General features: G+C 35.7%; 1 protein-coding gene and 1 pseudogene across 1 annotated transcript; one reads left to right on the top strand and one right to left on the bottom strand.

Annotated features, from left to right (window-relative positions):
- The first annotated feature begins 1,555 nt into the window (after positions 1-1,555).
- On the top strand, positions 1,556-11,481 carry LOC131314410 (U-box domain-containing protein 35). The gene is made up of 4 exons (XM_058343012.1): positions 1,556-2,155; positions 9,529-9,647; positions 9,756-9,871; positions 11,185-11,481. The coding sequence occupies exons 1-4, from the start codon at positions 1,783-1,785 to the stop codon at positions 11,414-11,416; spliced, it is 840 nt and encodes a 279-aa protein (XP_058198995.1). The 5' UTR covers positions 1,556-1,782; the 3' UTR covers positions 11,417-11,481.
- LOC131313965 (uncharacterized) lies at positions 11,371-16,437 on the bottom strand (annotated as a pseudogene).
- Positions 16,438-18,348: the final 1,911 nt, after the last annotated feature.

The raw sequence follows: 18,348 nt of genomic DNA, 5'->3' as shown, positions 1-18,348 counted from the left end.
ATTATAATTTGTTTTTTTGTTTTGTTGGCTGGCGTCGTTGTTTGTTTTTGGGCGCCGCTATTCGCAACCTTTTATTTTCTCCCGTAGCCCACTACATTTCGGTAAATGGTTGTTGAAAATCATAAATAACATTTCGGTAAATTGCTGTTGAAAACAAGATTATATTTCGGTAACTACATGTCGAAAATATGTTCAATTTTCGGTAAACAACTGCCGAATATGCATTTTCGGTAAACTCTGTTGAAAAAAATATTATATTTCGGTAATTTGATGCTGAAAATATATCTCAATTTCGGTAACTAACTGTCGAGTATAATTGAAAATTTTTAACGGGCTATGGGAGTAAATAGAGGACAGCGAATAGCAGCGCCCTTGTTTTTTTAGGGGGCTATATCCTGAAAAGTCAAGAAGAAACAAATCAAACCGCCCTTTTCACCTTTTTCTTTGGGTTTCTTTTCAACATGAGCATACGTTATGTAATCACAATATATATATATAACAAGCAAGGCACTTTTCATTAATTAACAACAATTTTATGGTGACCATATTTTTTTAGTTCATTTTTGAGGCACTCCATTTGGTAATTTTTTACGTAATCTTTCACGAGACAAGAAAAAGAAAAAGAAAAAAGGAGACCCATTACGATGTTAGTTGATGATCCGAGCCATTTATCTGTTAGATTGAATTATTTACAATGTAAATTAGATTGAGTGGACATCGTTAAAGGTTCGATCGAATTGTATTTTTCTTAAGAGAAATGGTCGATTTAATTGATTAGAGTTAACCATCAATTTCTTTTCAAGCTAGTGCGATTCGAATGATACCCGATCTCAATCAACCTAATTTCTCGCATGGATGTTCGAGACCTTAGAAATAAACTACTCGAATCGACAAATGAGTCTGCAATGAGTCTGATATTTCCATTAAACATGAGAAATTACGAGAGGATCTTGATTCGTGAGGAGTATATCAATTAATTAGCAGAGTATGTAAGAAGTACTAATAATATTTTTGTTAGCGACAAACATCACATGGTACTGTCATAATGTTGTTTAGTTTCACGAGCATATATACAAACAAAAACGAAGCCACGCAGAATTATATATGCAGGCCATTATTCAATGCACCTGTGTTTCACATAATGTACGTACTACAGTACTTGGACCTCCTCATATAAATTTGAAGACGATACCAAATACCCGTGCACTTCGAGTCTTCAATCCCATATATGTCCCCCGTTATATAAGAAGAAGTATTCACACATCAAATGGACCACGGCCAAAAAAATAAAAATAAAAATTCAAAGGATTAACCAAGGGGTCAAGATATGTGACTTAGGAATTTGCTTCATTCGCTCATGTTCTAAACTTTTTTGGTGCTATCAACTCTATCAGGGGCAGTTTATATAGAGCTCTGCTCCGAATTTAATTGGGCTACGCACAAGTGAGCAGTAAAATTGAGCACAAAAATTAACTGAGATGAACATAAACTGATCCGTACATATGAGTTATTAAAAGGGGGAATAGGTCAACTCTTCTTGGCTTATTAGTTTTGTAGAAAAGGACATTCGTGGCTTTGAAACTGAAGGGCGGTCGGTAGTAGTATTACATTTCAGAAAGTGCAACCAAAGAAAGCTGACTTTCAGATATTGCAAGTAAGAAAACGTTAAACTGTAGAGGAGTTTCTTCTTCTTCTTCTTCTTCTTCTTCTTCTCTCTCTCTCTCTCTCTCTCTCTCTCTGTCCGCCGTAAACCACGAACAGGCGGTTGAAGAACAATCAGTAATGTCGGTGGTCGTGAAGGGGACGGGAGTAGATTTGTGTCCCGACGAAGGGATCACGTGGACAAAATACAGGAGCATATGTGAGATTGAAGAAGAAGAAGAAAAGAATTATGGCGAGTTTTTGGATCAGATCAAGAATATTGACCCTTTACCGTCGATAAAAGAGGAATCGGGATCGGGGGACACTAGTCCGTTCTCCCTTTGTTTCCACGACGGCGGCGGTGACGGCGGTGACGTCGTTTATGTGGCAGTTGGGAAGACCGGATCAAGTCTGGACGCCCTTCTGTGGTCGCTCAACCACGCCGTTGTTAATGCTTCTACCCCTGTTTGTCTCATCCATATCTACCCCGAAATCCGTTACATCCCTACTCCCCGTAAGCCCCCCTCTCTCTCTCTCTCTCTCTCTCTCTATTTGTGTGTGAATAGAGTATAGACGTCCGGACTCCGGACACACGTGGTGATGGGGAGAAATTATTCGTTGTCCTTAGGGCAACACCTTATTTTTGACAGATGGTGCTTTAAACCAATCAAAACCTTCATTTTGGAGTTTTTGTCATAATTTCTGCCACATCAACAACTCCCTACGGCCATACACCCAAACAACACAAACGGCATCCTACCTGTCTTTTCAATCCTGTCGTTCTTTTCTATTCTCTGTTTTTTGAGCTGGAATTGATTCAATCTTGATTTTTTTATTCGCGTAATATTTTTTAGATAAATTATCCGTCTTGATGAGAGGAATTTAAAAAGTACAAAATTATGATCAAAACTGCTAACATTTTTATTTTTTTATAAACGAAATGTAAACAAAGTTTTGCTATTTTTTGAACTAGCAACAAAATTATTTATCTCCAAACCAATTGTTATTTTACGAAACTGCTAACTTTTCTACAGTGACTCAGTTCATCCGGCGAGCCACTTTTCACTAGGTAGGCAATGTCTATGCAATTTCATAGTAGAACTTTCGAAATGGTATTTTTAAATTGATTAGCATACACTGATCACTAAACTAAATGATCCGAACCAGTCATTTTGTAGAGCTTGTTAAGAAGTAGGCATTTAAATTTTATCTCCGATTAAAATGAAATTTTCTTGAATGATATTCTCGATGACACCAATGATATCCGCAGTTGGGATTAACCGTTTGTCTACTATTTTTTCAGTGTTTGTTATTTTTTGTAATTTTTTTGTTTGCTTTTTGTTGTGATTTTTAGGATTACTCATTAGTCTCCACTGAGGTACTTTAGAAAAGTATAACACTGGATTGAAATTCAAAAAAAAATTCATCTAATGCCTAGAACAATAGCAATTGTTTTGTAATTTTTTGTATCAAGTAAACTTTTTTTTCGCTTTGGATCAAAATATTTATTTTGTAGACTCAAGAAATAGATGATTAATTCGAAAAATATGGCACGATCAATAAAAATATCAAAAATAAAAAAATATCAGAATTTTGGGAGATTGGGTATTTTACGTTATTCTTTGGTCCGTTTACACTTGCTACACAAAACTTGGCGAGTGTTAGAATATTCGACTCTAAGGGCCTGCTTGGATGGAGTAAAAAGGAGAGGAGAAAAATAAGAGGGAGTATATGGAGAGGGGTCCACCTCTTTTTCCCCCTTTGGCATTCCAATTTCGTCCCCTGTTATTTCTTACCCCCTATTTCCTTTCACCAATTTAAGAGATTGTTCGAGATTAATTTTGGGCTTCTCTTGAAATAATCTCCAAAAAATTGACGAAAAACTAACAAATACGAAAATAAATTGAATAAAGACAAAAAAAATAAGTCAGTTGGCTTATTTAGCCGAACGGGGCCTTAATCTAAAAAATATTACGCGAATTGAAAAATCCAGATTGAACAGTTAGGTAATTCTAGCTCAAAAGATTAACAAACCAGTTAAGAGAGAATACCCGGATAAAAAAAAAACCAATGGTGCTAGTATCACACCCATGAGTGGTGGGTCCCACACTCATGTGTGTATGGGGCCCACCACTCATGTGAGTGTAAGTATGTATTTACATGTGAATTTGAGTGTGTCACGAGAATTATTGAAAAAAAAAAAAGAAAAGAAAAGGATGACAGGATTGAAAAGACGGGTAGGACGCCGTTTGTGTTGTTTGGGTGTATGGCCGTAGGGAGTTGTTGATGTGGCAGAAATTATGACAAAAAATCCAAAAGAAAGGTTTTGATTGGTTTAAGGCACCATCTGTAAAAAATGAGGTGTTGCCTCGAGGGCAACGAATAATTTCTCGGTGATGCTTGTGCAAATTGCAAAAGAGTACAAAAATTTGGGAGCTGCTTTTCCCCCAAGAGCTGCTTTCCCACCCACCGCCATCCCCCCCCCCCCCCGACACAGCACCCCCGACCCCACCACTCCTTTCCCGTTTTACCCCCAACTTCTTCTTTCCAATTTTTATTCTTCTTTTTTTCTTTCTTTTTTTTTCTCTATTACCCCCTCCCGTTCTTTCCTTCCGACTGTTTGTTTTTTCCTTTTTTTCTTATATATATGTATATATATTAAAAAATATAGTTTAAAAAATAAATGTTTCTTCCGTTTGAACTGGTACAAAAATGTTATTTTTCCAAACATTTCAACCGAATTGGTCGTAGTAAATTTTTTAATACACTTATTTTTTAAACTATTTTTTAATATATAAACGGTGTAAAAAATAATTGTTTCAATTTTCAATCCATGTTACTAATCAAACTATTATTTTTTACATTTAAAAAATTTGTTCTTTCTTTCTTACACAATAGGTTCAAGTCTAATTCTAAATTTTGTAAAGTAATTGAGAGAGAAAAAAAAAGTGTTTCAATTGATCATGTTTATCCGACTATTTTTTTTTCTCCTATATAGATTAAAAAATATAGTTACAAAAATAAGTGTTCCAATTTTCAATCCGTTTGAACCGGTGCTAAGTTCTTATTTTTCTGATCATTTCATCTTAAATGGTCGTAATAAATTTTTGGTTCCAAGGCCTTTCAATGGACATCCTAAGAGAGTCTTGGAACTAAATAATAAGTCTTAGGGTGTTTTGTTGAAAGACCTTAAAAAGATGAGTAATTAAATAAAGAAATAAATTAAAATAATATGATCAGAATAAAAAAATCTTTACACCCGTTCGAACGCATTAAAAATTGAAGCACTTAATTTTTTAACCATATTTTTTAATATTTATAAACGGTCTAAAAAAATTAAGTGCTTAAATTTTCACTCCGTTTGAATCGGTGCAAAGATCTTGTCAATATAATCAGAATAACAAAATTTTTGCACCGATTCAAACGGAGTGAAAATTTGAGCACTTAATTTTTTTAAGACCGTTTATATATTAAAAAATATGGTGAAAAAATTAAGTATTTCAATTATTAATGCGTTTGAACGGGTGTGAAGATCTTTTTATTTTGATCATATTATTCTAAAGAGACATAATCAAATTTTGTCTCTAGGACTCTCATAATTACGTTTCTGCTACATTGGATTGCAAATTGATAGTGAGAATTTTTTTTAACCCAAACGTTGCCATTTAGGGGCTACTGTGCGCAGCAGAGCCCAGGGCCAATTAAAATGGTCGGAGGGAGGTAATTAAAAGGGCTGAGGGAGGGTAAAAGCGAAAAAAGGGTGTGGGACCGGGAGGGGTGTGGTGTCAGGGGTGGGAAAAGCAATTTACTTTCCCCCCTCTGACACAGCACCCCCGACCCCACCACTCCTTTCCCGTTTTACCCTCAACTTCTTCTTTCCAATTTTTATTCTTCTTTTTTTCTTTCCTTTTTTTTCTCTCTATTACTCCCTCCCGTTCTTTCCTTCCGACTGTTTTTTTTTCCTTTTTTCTTATATATATATATATATATATATATATATATATATATGTATATATATATATATATATATGTATATATATATATATATATGTATATATATATATATTAAAAAATACTCCCTCCGTCCCTAAATAAGTGTCCGGCGCGCAAAACTAGGCTTTACAAAACATGCATATTTTCTATTAAAAAATTTAATTTTTTTTCACAATCTAATAGAACTCATTGCTATCTATTGATTTGTGAAAAAAAATTAATTTTTTTAGCGAAACAAATTCATCTTTTTGAAGGCCTAGTTTTGCGCGCCGGACACTTATTTAGGGACGGAGGGAGTATAGTTTAAAAAATAAATGTTTCAATTTTCAATCTGTTTGAACCGGTACAAAAATGTTATTTTTTCAAACATTTCATCCTGAATGGTCGTAGTAAATTTTTTAATACACTTATTTTTTTTAACTATTTTTTAATATATAAACGGAGTAAAAAATAAGTGTTTCAATTTTCAATCCATGTTACTAATCAAACTATTAGTTCTTAAATTTAAAAAATTTGTTCTTTCTTTCTTACACAATAGGTTCAAGTCTAATTCTAGATTTTATAAAGTAATTGAGAGAGAAAAAAAAAAGTATTTCAATTGATCATGTTTGTCCGACTATTTTTTTCCTTCTTTTTTTTCTCCTTTATAGATTAAAAAATATAGTTACAAAAATAAGTGTTCCAATTTTCAATCCGTTTGAACCGGTGCAAAGTTCTTATTTTTCTGATCATTTCATCTAAAATGGTCGTAATAAATTTTTGGTTCCAAGGCCTTTCAATGGACATCCTAAGAGAGTCTTGGAACTAAATAATAAGTCTTATGGTGTTTTGTTGAAAGGCCTTAAAAAGATATGAGTAATTAAATAAAGAAATAAATTAAAATAATATGATTAGAATAAAAAAATCTTCACACCCGTTCAAACGCATTAAAAATTGAAGCACTTAATTTTTTAACAATATTTTTTAATATATATAAACGGTCTAAAAAAATTAAGTGCTTAAATTTTCACTCCGTTTGAATCGATGCAAAGATCTTGTCAATATAATCAAAATAACAAGATCTTTGCACCGATTCAAACGGAGTGAAAATTTGAGCACTTAATTTTTTAGACCGTTTATATATTAAAAAATATGGTTAAAAAATTAAGTACTTCAATTTTTAATGCGTTTGAACGGGTGTGAAGATCTTTTTATTTTGATCATATTATTCTAAAGAGACATAATCAAATTTTGTCGCTAGGGCTCTCATAATTACGTTTCTGCTCCATAGGATTGCAAATTGATGGTGAGAATTTTTTTTAACCCAAACGTTGCCGTTTAGGGGCTACTGTGCGCAGCAGAGCCCAGGGCCAATTAAAATGACGGAGGGAGGTAATTAAAAGGACTGAGGGAGGGTAAAAGCGGAAAAAGGGTGTGGGACCGGGAGGGGTGTGGTGTCAGAGGGGGTGGGAAAAGCAATTTACCAAAAACTCTAATGGAGATTGAAATCTGATTTGTAGAAGTCAAAAAAAGGGGAAAAGAATGCAGTTTTTGAGGGAGTTAAGAGGGGTAGTTATGTGAACCAACCTCAATTTTGAGTTCACACTGAAGGTACTCTCTCCCTTCCCTTGTAAGGTAGGAGTAGAATTAATATATAGATACTTGTCTCTCCCCGCCGTTTATTCAGCTATTGTGAAACATGGTAACGATTTAGGATATGATCGAATCCAAAACTATACATGCATGATTAAACAGTGGATCATAAAACCAGTGGTTGTTCAAAAAAATCGATGTAGGACACTTTACAATCATAATCTTGAAAATAATTTCCGGGCATAAAAAAAGAGAGACCATTTTTGAAAATAATATTTTTGAATATTATTAGGGAAAGGGAACCATTTTATGGTGGTGAGAGAGGGAGAGAGCTAGCTGTGGTCAAACCAGCGTGCTTAATTTCAATGAGGGGGGCTCATGAAACTGTCTCAGTGTCTTATATACCCACTGGTAGATTTATCCGACAAGGAAATATCAAACGGATGGAGTATTTGGACACTTTTTTTTTTTTTATGTGGTGGTAATGTTTTATGTCTAGGTACAGAAAATAAATGTAATTCCCACCAAACTCTACCCACAACTACTACCATCTTATTTTTAGAATCTTGGTTCTCACGATTAGTCAACCCTGCAAGGCTTTAGCTTGGCGTGGTTGGCATAGATTTTTGTTTTCAAGTACACTTCCAATAACTGAGTCGGCATACACAAAAAAAATTGGTGACAAAAGTCTTGGTCATCAATAAAATGCACTTGAAAACAAAAATAAAAGTATGTTACAACCCTTTTGTAATAGACCAAAAACAACAAAAATAAAAAATAAAAAAATACTGTAACGTTTCTGTGGTACAATACCCTATGTGTAGGTACGTACCATAGCTTTCTCCCTTGTATACATTATAGCTAGAGTTGATGAATACATAGTTGTTTTGGAATGCCACTTTAAAATCCCCATGACATCCAATTACTAGTGGTAATTTAGAGCTACCACACACAGAGACACCATGGCAAGGAACAGAAGAGATTTTAATGTTAACTACGTACAAAAGTTTGAACCCTACCAACGATTACTCGTTTATAATATATGTGTGTGTGTGTGTGTGTAACTAATTCAATGCTTTAAAACATCCTAACCAAAGGGGCTTAAATGCATGTACTTGGCATTGGACAACTGAACATAATTGCCGAACGCATAATAACTTTTGCGCTATAAAGATGCAGGATAGCGCGCTTATGCCTAACTCAAAAGTTGGAGGTCTACACCTACCAGAAATTAGGTTTCGAGGTGGGTGTCTAATGGTCATCATATGCACAAAAAGTTACACTCCTAACTTGTTAGGGTCATGGTCAATCATAAACGGGAGAGGTACATGTGCTATTAACGCAACACTGTAATTTCACAACAGTACGCATGCATAATAACATGTTTAATTATGTGGCTCTGTATCATTGGAAAATGAATGAGATCGATATTATTTTACACTGCATCCCCAATGATACAATACCACATATGCATGTTGTGCGTTGTGCAAATTATTGTGTTAATAGACTTTCCCTAAATTTTGAATCATTCCTTAGTAATGTTTGTTTGGTTATTTGTCATTCACATTTCTCTGGAGACTTTTCTTGAGTGCAGAATCACGATTGTGTGAAGTTATACCTTATTTTTATTCTTAATCAATATGTGATGACTTCAAAAAATATCCACCAATCGCCATGAGAATTTTATCTTGAGATTCAGTTTATGTGAAAAATTGCAAGAACACGTAGTTTTTGCTTGATAACTCAGGGTGCCTTGGTCAGCTGCACTACGACTAATATTTAAGGGAGCAATTTCATCTTTCCACTCATCTAAGCCGGGGCAAAAGCGCAGTACAGACTAACCTGTAGTAGAGTTGAAAGCACATGGAAGGTTTCAACCCTAAGCTCTTAATTAGGATGGAGCATATTCCTAAGTCCAGTCTTTAACTGTTAGGCCGACCCTTGGGGTTGCAAGAACACGTAGCTAACCATAACCATGCAAGAAGTATCTTTGATTTTTTTTCTGTCACAATACGGTGACACATGGATTAAAGTGATCTACCGAAGCTCAAAGAAGACTACGACTTTCCAAAAGGAAGAAACTACGCAGGAAATTGAATTGAAATAATTAATCTTTGACATCTTAACAAGGTAAAATGCTCTAGTGCTTTAATCGGGCCTCCGCTAATGGCTGGTGGATTGTTCCTCCAAAGATTTAGTTGAGGTGTACGTAAGTTGTTCTAGAGGCCTGAATAATCGAAAAAACAAACTGAGTTAACCGAACGGTTGAAGATAACACGTTTGACCTTTGTAAATTTGCTTTAATTTCTTGTGATTTTGCAGTAGGAAAGCTGCCAGTAAGTCAAGTGAATCCAGAGCAGCAGGAGAACTACATGATCCAAGAGAGAAACAAGAGAAGAGTATTCCTTCAAAAATTCCTTGATGTTTGTTCTGCTTCAAAGGTACAAACCAAACCAGCTGCTGCATCTTTCACACATCTAATGTATATTTTCAGTGTCCGGAGAAGCTAATTTCTTTTGCTAATTGATTAATGCATAAATTGGAGACAGATTAAAGTGGATACCGTACTTATTGAAAGTGATATGGAAGCAAAGGCATTACTGGACCTCATTCCCATCCTCAACATAACAAAGCTGGTGTTGGGCACCACCAAATCCAGTCTAAGGTCCCGAAACTTCCACCATATATATATATATATACACACACACACACATCACGGATCAAATGAGGGATCTCTCACTTTGTTAAAATGCGGGACTTTCATTTCCCGATCAAAATTTAAAAATCCGAACCGTTCAATGTGTGCAGAACGTGATTTTAAGGGTCCCCGCGAGAAATCAGCAAAAAAAATAACCGGAAAGGGCTTCATCCGAGCAGTTTTTTTTGAACCGTTCAATGAAAACTGCTCAGATGAAGCCCTTTCCGCTCATTTTTTTTTGCTGATTTCTCACGGGAACCCTTAAAATCACGTTCTGATCACTTTGAGCGGCTCGGATCATCGAAATTCAATCGGGAAGGAATCCCTCACTGGAACCTGACTGTATATATATATATACAGTCACGTGCTGGACTCCCCTTTCCCGAAATTCAATCACGTGCTGGACTCTCCTTTCCCGATCAAATTACGACGATCCGAGCCGCTCAAAGTGTGCAGAACGTGATTTTAAGGGTACCCGCGAGAAATCGGCAAAAAAAATGACCAGGAAGGGCTTGATCCGAGCAGTTTTTTACTGAACCGTTCAATAAAAAACTGTTCGGATCAAGCCCTTCCCGATCAATTTTTTTGCTGATTTCTCGCTGGTACCCTTAAAATCACGTTCTGATCACTTTGAGCGGCTCGAATCGTCGCAATTCGATCGGGAAAGGGAAGTCCCGCACGGTAAGGCCGTGCGGGATCCCTTAGGAGATCCAGACTACATATATATATATACGGGATAGTTCAAGGGACACCAAAAAAAACACCTCAAATCTCAAACTCATAGTTCCCGATCAAATTTTTATGATCCGAACCGTTCAATGTGATCAAATTTTTATGATCCGAACCCTTCAACGTGTGCAGAATGTGATTTTAAAGGTGCCCGCGAGAAATTAACAAAAAAAATGATCGGGAAAGACTTGATTTGAGCAGTTTTTATTTGAACCGTTCAATAAAATCTTATCAGATTGACGGTGATTGGATGAATAACTCCTCATTCTTCATTATTATCTTATATTCCACACTTTGTGAATCCCGATGGAGCTTTAATCTTGATCAAAAGACTTTTGTATAAGCATTAGATAGGTAGTTACCTTGGATATACAGTCCATTCCGATATATGCTCATATCTAGTTAAACAAACTAAAGAGTCTTGAATCCTAGTTGTACAAAACTACAAACATATACAGTATATTATTATCCAAAACCAAGTTTGAATTTCCAATATGCCTACTTCCGTTTTCTGTCTTGCTCTATTTTATCACTGTTCGTGGGTGATGCAGGAAATTGAGGTCCAGGAGAGGGAATGAGATAGCAGGTCAGGTACTTCAGAATGCACCAGAATTCTGTGAGGTCAAGATAATCTGTGAAGGAAAGGAAGTTGAGGTTGGCTCTATGTCTGAACCACCCTCTCCCCATGGCAGTTCTGATAGTCCCAAAGCTGCACACACACAGGAGAATCAGAGAATTGATTCCTTTGGCTGCACTTGCTTTAAAATGAAAGTTATAGCTTGAGAAAGAGAAGAATAGACGTCACCAGTGATGCCAACAGTGGGAATTACTCAGTTGGGAGAGCATCAGGCTGAAGATCGGAAGGTAATGCGTTTGATCTGGGCTCAATGAGATTTATCTTCAAACTTGTGTAGTGTCATTCATATGTAATCTAAAAACCACAGCCACATCCTTTGTTTTCCTCCATTTCTCATGGCCGATCAGATCTATCATGTATACACTATCGGCAGTCATACAAGCTTTAAAACTAGGCAATATGATCCTCCCTCGGATTCACAAACAGAAGAAGTAACTTCTTTCAACAGAAGTAATAGTGATATACCAAGTCCCAACATGCGTAACCTGATGATTTTGAGGGCACATCATGTCGCCAAATGTTTATATATAAAGCTTTTGTCTGTAATTTTATCTTCTCAGAATTCTGATGCACCCTAGCTAGCAGAACAATAAAAGAAGGTGCAAGAAAGAAATGACACAAATGAAAACAATGACGGGATGCAGTACTTTTTTCCCCCCAAGAATGACAGCAGATAAACCACATACATAAAATCGACTGCTTGGGGATGCTGATGGCGCTTTTTTCCCCTTAAAATCAACTGGCTTGGGGATATCAGGCCGGGCAGAACATCTTATTAACTCCCACTTCACACCTTAAAAGAACGAATGTAGCTTAATCTCAGTTGCCCCCCTTTTATTAGCAAACCTATCAACCCGCTAATCAGATCCCTCGCAGCAAAGCTGACGACCAAATTAACAAGAGTTTTACCAAATTAACAAGAGGTTGCCCAACAACATTAAACAAAGTGCCGCGATTCCCTGATCCCTTAAGCAGAGTTTTACCAAATTAACAAGAGCTCATATAGAGAAGTCCCGAAAGTCCACCAGTCTACTGCACTCCCATGACCCTCACCTTTACTGATCTCAAGAGCCAAGTACTCCTGGGTCCCAACAAACGACATGGAATGACACTGGTATGTTCAGCTATAAGCTCAGGTAAAGGGCCGACTTGGTTTCCAATGTCATTTTTGGGTTTCCGTTCCTTCTTAGTTTTGGGAAAAAAATGCTGGGGAGAGAAGCATGTGGTTGGGGACTACACAAGAAGGCTGGATGCAGGAAGGAGGCTCAATGCAAGCTGGCTGGACACAATAAACGGGGTAGTTTTGCAGAGGCTCAGAGTCTAGGGAAGAGGTTTGAGAAGAGTTTGGCTAATGACATAGAAAAGGGAAAGGTCGAAGTCTGAGCATTATCTGCCCGTCTTCCCTGACAGCTTACGGTTACGATAGACAATACGGTCAATACCAAGCATGTGGAGATATTCCATAGCTATGAGGACCTCTGCTACATAAAATCTGCAGGGAACAAATTAAAAATAACAAAGATTGCAATCATTCTTCAACAAAATACTTCATGTTCTCAAGTTAACAATGCTCATGTTCTCTCAAAGTGAACTTAAATGTTGTATACTTTTTGGGTCAACAGGATCAATTACTTGATTTTTTCCTAGAACTTGTGAAGCAACAATTCAGCCATTGGTCTCCCTTGAACATAAGGTAAGGGTTCATAATTGAAAAAAAAAAAAAAACTCATGGAAGAAGTTGAATGGTGCGTTGATTACACTAGTGTTCGAGATTGAGATTTAGTTCAAAGTTGGATATGCAGCTAAAGGTGGTACTTTTTATCTCTCCCGAAATCATGTCATATAAACTTCCATTACTCAATTCACATTTAGGGAGTTCATGTTCAGAGTATATCCTACTTTCAAAGTCACGAAATTTGCTTAGAAAGCAGACCAAACTGCTGAAGACAAATTTGCTTCATAAGGCATTAACCAAGGCTAAACTGACGCAAAACAGTTAGTTACAGTACTCTTGGAGACCCTTAAGCTTAACAATGCCAACACAATGATCACTCTTAAGAGAAAAAGACCAGGAATTGTGATGAAAGATGATTTCAATACTACTCCTATTGATATTACAAAATTTATCAACCACGAAATCAATGTACTTGATCTTGTGATTTTGTGTTAATGAACTATGTCATCCGATCATCATTTTTGTTTTCGCTAATTGCTCATGAATGTTTGATCGTGCCATTTATATGGGTAGATAAAGCCGATCATATATTGCAGTTATATCACAGTAACTTCATTTTCACCAGATATAGTAAAATTATGAAATAACCTACACCTTCACGTAGATTTTTTTATTTATCTTTTTTGGTGAGGTGGGCCGCCCCACAAGCTTCATAACCATTTCTTTACTCGAGCCCAATCTCCATGGACCTCGAATTCCTCAAGTTCAAAACCGATTCAATACATCTCGAAGAAACTCCACAAGGCCCAGTTGGCTAATCTTTGCTTCTTTTTTTTGGCAAAAGACTTGGAAAGCTTCAATAGATGGGGAAAAGACAGATACATCAGGGATGGCTCTCGTCACCTGGGGGATTCCACGTATGAGTCCCACTCCCTCCCACTCCCACTGCATGCTTGGCCACTTAGTGAACCCACTCCGCCTAACAAAACTCACAGCCAATCTTTGCTTAACCAATAAGATTTTCTTTGTTCACGTTAGAAGAATTACCTAGGCAAATATTCTAAATCCAACTCAGCTAGCCCATTATTATTATTATACAAAATAAGAGTATCAACATATCCCCATTTAAAGGAGATGACTCATAACGTACGTGACTGCACCCAAGTGCAGCTACACAATTGCTTGCTAGTCAAAGAATTTGAGACTTTGGGACAATTATAATATTTTATTCAAATCAATATATAATAGTCGAAACCCCTAAGTTATACTATATGAAGTATAAAAAAAAAAATTAGACTTTTTCAATATATGTGGTCAGGTGACCTCATTTTGTCTCCCCCCTCCGGCCTGATCCCTCCTCAGAATGACGGCCACTAGTTGGATTTGGGCCCACTAGCAAACGTATATAAGTAAGTGTTGTAGAAGATATGATTTCTTAATCACCCATCATTGACCTCTTTTTTGTCTAGTGAATTACTGTACTTTCTTCTTTTTTGGATCCAAATATAGGCAATATATATACACAATGACTTGGATGGTCCATGTAAATATGGTACCAAAATATATAGGGAATTGATATGCCAAAAACCCTTTTTGTTCCTATCAAAATCTTTTTTGTTCATGCCAAAACTCATTCATTGCATGACTTAATTACCCTCCACTACATCACTTAATTTACAAAAATACCCCTTAAAATCCCATAAGTGCAATGCGTTTTCTAGTTCCATGTTTCAAGCAAAAATGCAAGGATTCATGAGCAAATTCTAGAGCAAATTTTAGAAGAGAAGCAAACAAAATTAAACATCAAGCAAAAATACAATTCACGAGCAAAACTAAAGATAATTTGAGAAGAGACGTAAACAAAAATAATCTCTTAGATTTGAATGCGCATTTTCGTAAAATAAGTGGTATAGTGAATGGCAATTAAGTTATGCAATGAATGAGTTTCGGCAGGAACAAAAAAGGTTTTGGAAGGAATAAAAGTGATTTTGGTATTATCAGCTCCCAATATATATATATATATATATATATATATATATATATATATATATATATATATAGTTTCTAATTTATCTAATTGGTTACCTATAGTTTTGAGACACTGATTGGTGTAATTAATCTGTTCAACAATTTGTTTGCATTCTGCTCTCTCATTAGGTAATTTGAACGGAGATACATTTATAGATGTATTTTTGTAATCAATAATAATTGAATCTAAAGGAGGATGACTAGAAGTTGTAGTAGTGTTATCCGATTTTCTCCATTTTGTTTTTGTAATAGTGTTGACTTTTTTTATAAAAATTATCTAAGTAATTGAAAAAATAGATTTCAGTTCTTATTTCGTTCATGAAGTTTTCCCATCGAGCAATTATTTTGGCTTGTCTGGATTGTGAATATTTATTAGCATAGTCTTTTCTTTTTTGTTTATTTTTCTTTAACTTAAATTCTTTGTATAATTTATCAAAATCAATTTCAAAATTTTTATGTAAAACAAGTAAAGTTAGGTTAATTTGATATTCATGTTCTTCTTGTTTGACTATATCCGCTAACTCAGATAAAGAAGCCATTGAAGAATTGGCTGAAGAACTACACTTAAATAATCTATTCATTGTGTTTAATCCTACAGATTCTTCTTTTAATATTTTAACCCTAAAAAATTTTAAATCAATATTTTAATCCTAAATTATCATGGTAAACACATACCCTGCATAACACATACCCTAAGTTCCACGTCCTACCCCATTCATTGCCCTACCCTGGGACTTACTTTGGGGAAACCCAGACGACTTTCAGGTGGCCAGAGGACAAGGTGGTCGACCGATGATAACCGAATTAAAATACTAACTAAAATTTCAACAGGATAAAAATATTAAATGAAAACTAAGAAGGAGTAAAAACAACTTACAGATTACTTGAGTTTAATTCTTCAACAATTTCCTACTTGGCTCTGATACCATGAGGGGGGCGGAAGGAGGGATACAGTGAAGAACATGGGTTTATCAGAGTAACAGGTGTGTCGGTGAAGGAGAAGGAGGGAGTAAAAACACAGTTATAGCAATGATTACAAATAGTAAAAGTATGAACAGTAGTTGTTTCTTGATAATATTTAGTAGGTACTAAACTTTCTTGTATACAATTTAGATCTGCTCCGGTATCGATGAGAGCAGTGACTTGTATCTTATAATCTCCTATTATTAATTTAATACGAGCATGCCATTTCTGTATATTTATTTGATTGATTATATTTAATCTGTGACTGTCTTGATCACTATTTGGATTGTCAATATCTTTTTCTTGACTAGGATTTTGGTCTTGAGTATCATCTTCTAGGGTTTCTTCAGAAGATGAACTGTCTTTCTTTTTTCTAAAGAATTTGTTAGCTAATTTTGGAAGTTGGTCTTTAATCTTTGTAATTTCTATTTTAATAAGATTTATTTCATGCTGTAAATCATGTAAAGTAACTTCTTTATTAATTTTGTTAAAACGCTCCATAGCAGCATTAAGGCTTACTATCGGTTTATTATTTTGGGGTTGCTTCCCTTGTTGTACCAAGAGTTGTTTAAGTTTTTTAATATATTATTGCTTTAATTCTGAATCATCTATTTTACTGATTAAATCAATTAACAATTCTTCTTCGGGTAAGTCTTTGGTAAGTACATTTACTTTTTTACAACAATTGTCAGTACAACCAATTTTAATTTGATCGTCACTTGGATTATCGGTAAGAGAATGATAATCAGAAGATGTATTATCTCCTTCATCTTCAGAATTACTTAGATTTGCTTTTCTGAAAATCTCCAAAATTTGTTGTTTATCAGTATCTGATATATTTAGTTGACTAATTTTTGTTAGGACTTTACATTCAGTTTTATAATGTCCTTTTTTTACCACAGTTGTAACATGTGTCGTTACTTTTGTCGTTACTTTTGTCTTTATTTTTCTTGTTATTCTTTTGACTTTTGGGTTTCTCATAATATTTTTCTTTAGTTAACTTAGGTTTACTATGCCTAAAGTATTTGTTACTTTTACTGTCGTGGGTTGGTTTAGTATGGTGTTATATATATACAGTTCTTATCGGTGTTTTTTTTTCTTCTGATTTCTTATGAGTACTTTTAAAATCACATTCTGAACACATTGAGCGGCTCGGATCATCAAAACTCAATCTGGTTCCTATCCACACCTCTTCCCGTCCGCACCCATCCGCATTTCCCCTTTCCCGATTGATTTTCGATGATCCGAGCCGTTCAATGTGTTTAGAACGTGATTTTAAGGGTACCCGCGAGAAATCGGCACAAAAAAAAAAACACCAGGTAGGGCTTAATTTGAGAAATTTTTTATTGAACCGTTCAATAAAATACAAACAAAAACTGTTCGGATGAAGCTATTTCCGATTATTTTTTTTGCCGATTTCTCGCGAGTATCCTTAAAATCACGTTTTAATCACATTGAGCGGCTCGGATCATCAAAATTCGATCGGAAAAGGGGAGGTGCAGACGTGAAGGGGTGTGGACTGGATCCAGTCAAGACGTCTGGATTTTGAGTTAGGTCCGGACCACGATCTCAGCCGTTGAATTGTGTTTTCAATGGTCCGAATTCGCGAAAAATATGTTTGATCGAACAGATATAACGGCTTAGAGCAAAAGTCCGGACCTAACACTAAATCAGGGCATCTTGACTTGATCCTCAGTGTGTGTGTGTGTTCAGAACGTGATTTTAAGGGTACCCACGAGAAATTAGTAAAAAAAAAAAGACCGGAAATGGCTTGATTGGAGCAGTTTTTATTTGAACCGTTCGATAAAATACAAACAAAAACTGCTCGGATCAAGCCATTTTCGGTCTCTTTTTTTTGGCTGATTTACTGTGGGTACCCTTAAAATCACGTTCTGAACACATTGAGCGGTTCGGATCATCGCAAATTAGTCGGGAAAGGGGCATATCCTTACCGTAATACGGTAAGCGCACCCTTATAAGAATATTTGTGTGTGTGTGTGTGTGTGTGTGTATATATATATATATATATATATTATATATGAGGTGATCCTTTTTGCATTTGATAATAAATGTGTCTGATCTACAAGTAAAAAGAGGTTCGCAATGTAACAAAAGATTCTTCTGACTGCTCGGCTGCCATATAACCAAGTGGGACTGTGGCACGCAATTTAACATCAAAGATACTTTCTCTCACCCCTATATGGTTTATGCATGTCTATACATTATTTAAAAAAGCTAAGGAAACCAACCGGGCAGACCGACCATGCGTACAGACGGTCACGCGAGACACACTCTGAGTTTTGAAGGGATAAAAAATTATTGAATGACTCGGATCATCAAGATTTAGAGTGAGCGCCACATGACCGTAGGTATACACGGTCAATCTCCCCAGTCGGTCTCCATAGTAGGACT

The sequence above is a fragment of the Rhododendron vialii genome, chromosome 13a (genome assembly GCF_030253575.1).
Source record: "Rhododendron vialii isolate Sample 1 chromosome 13a, ASM3025357v1".
In the NCBI taxonomy this organism is placed as follows: domain Eukaryota; kingdom Viridiplantae; phylum Streptophyta; class Magnoliopsida; order Ericales; family Ericaceae; genus Rhododendron; species Rhododendron vialii.
The sequence above is the reverse complement of the archived record's forward strand: the minus strand, read 5'-3'. Positions and strand labels throughout refer to the sequence as shown.

Coding starts and splice junctions, on each gene's coding strand:
- LOC131314410 (XM_058343012.1), top strand. CDS start 1,783: ATGTCGGTGGTCGTGAAGGGGACGGGAGTAGATTTGTGTCCCGACGAA. Junction 9,648..9,755: donor ATGTTTGTTCTGCTTCAAAG/GTACAAACCAAA, acceptor AATTGGAGACAG/ATTAAAGTGGATACCGTACT. Junction 9,872..11,184: donor ACCACCAAATCCAGTCTAAG/GTCCCGAAACTT, acceptor TGGGTGATGCAG/GAAATTGAGGTCCAGGAGAG.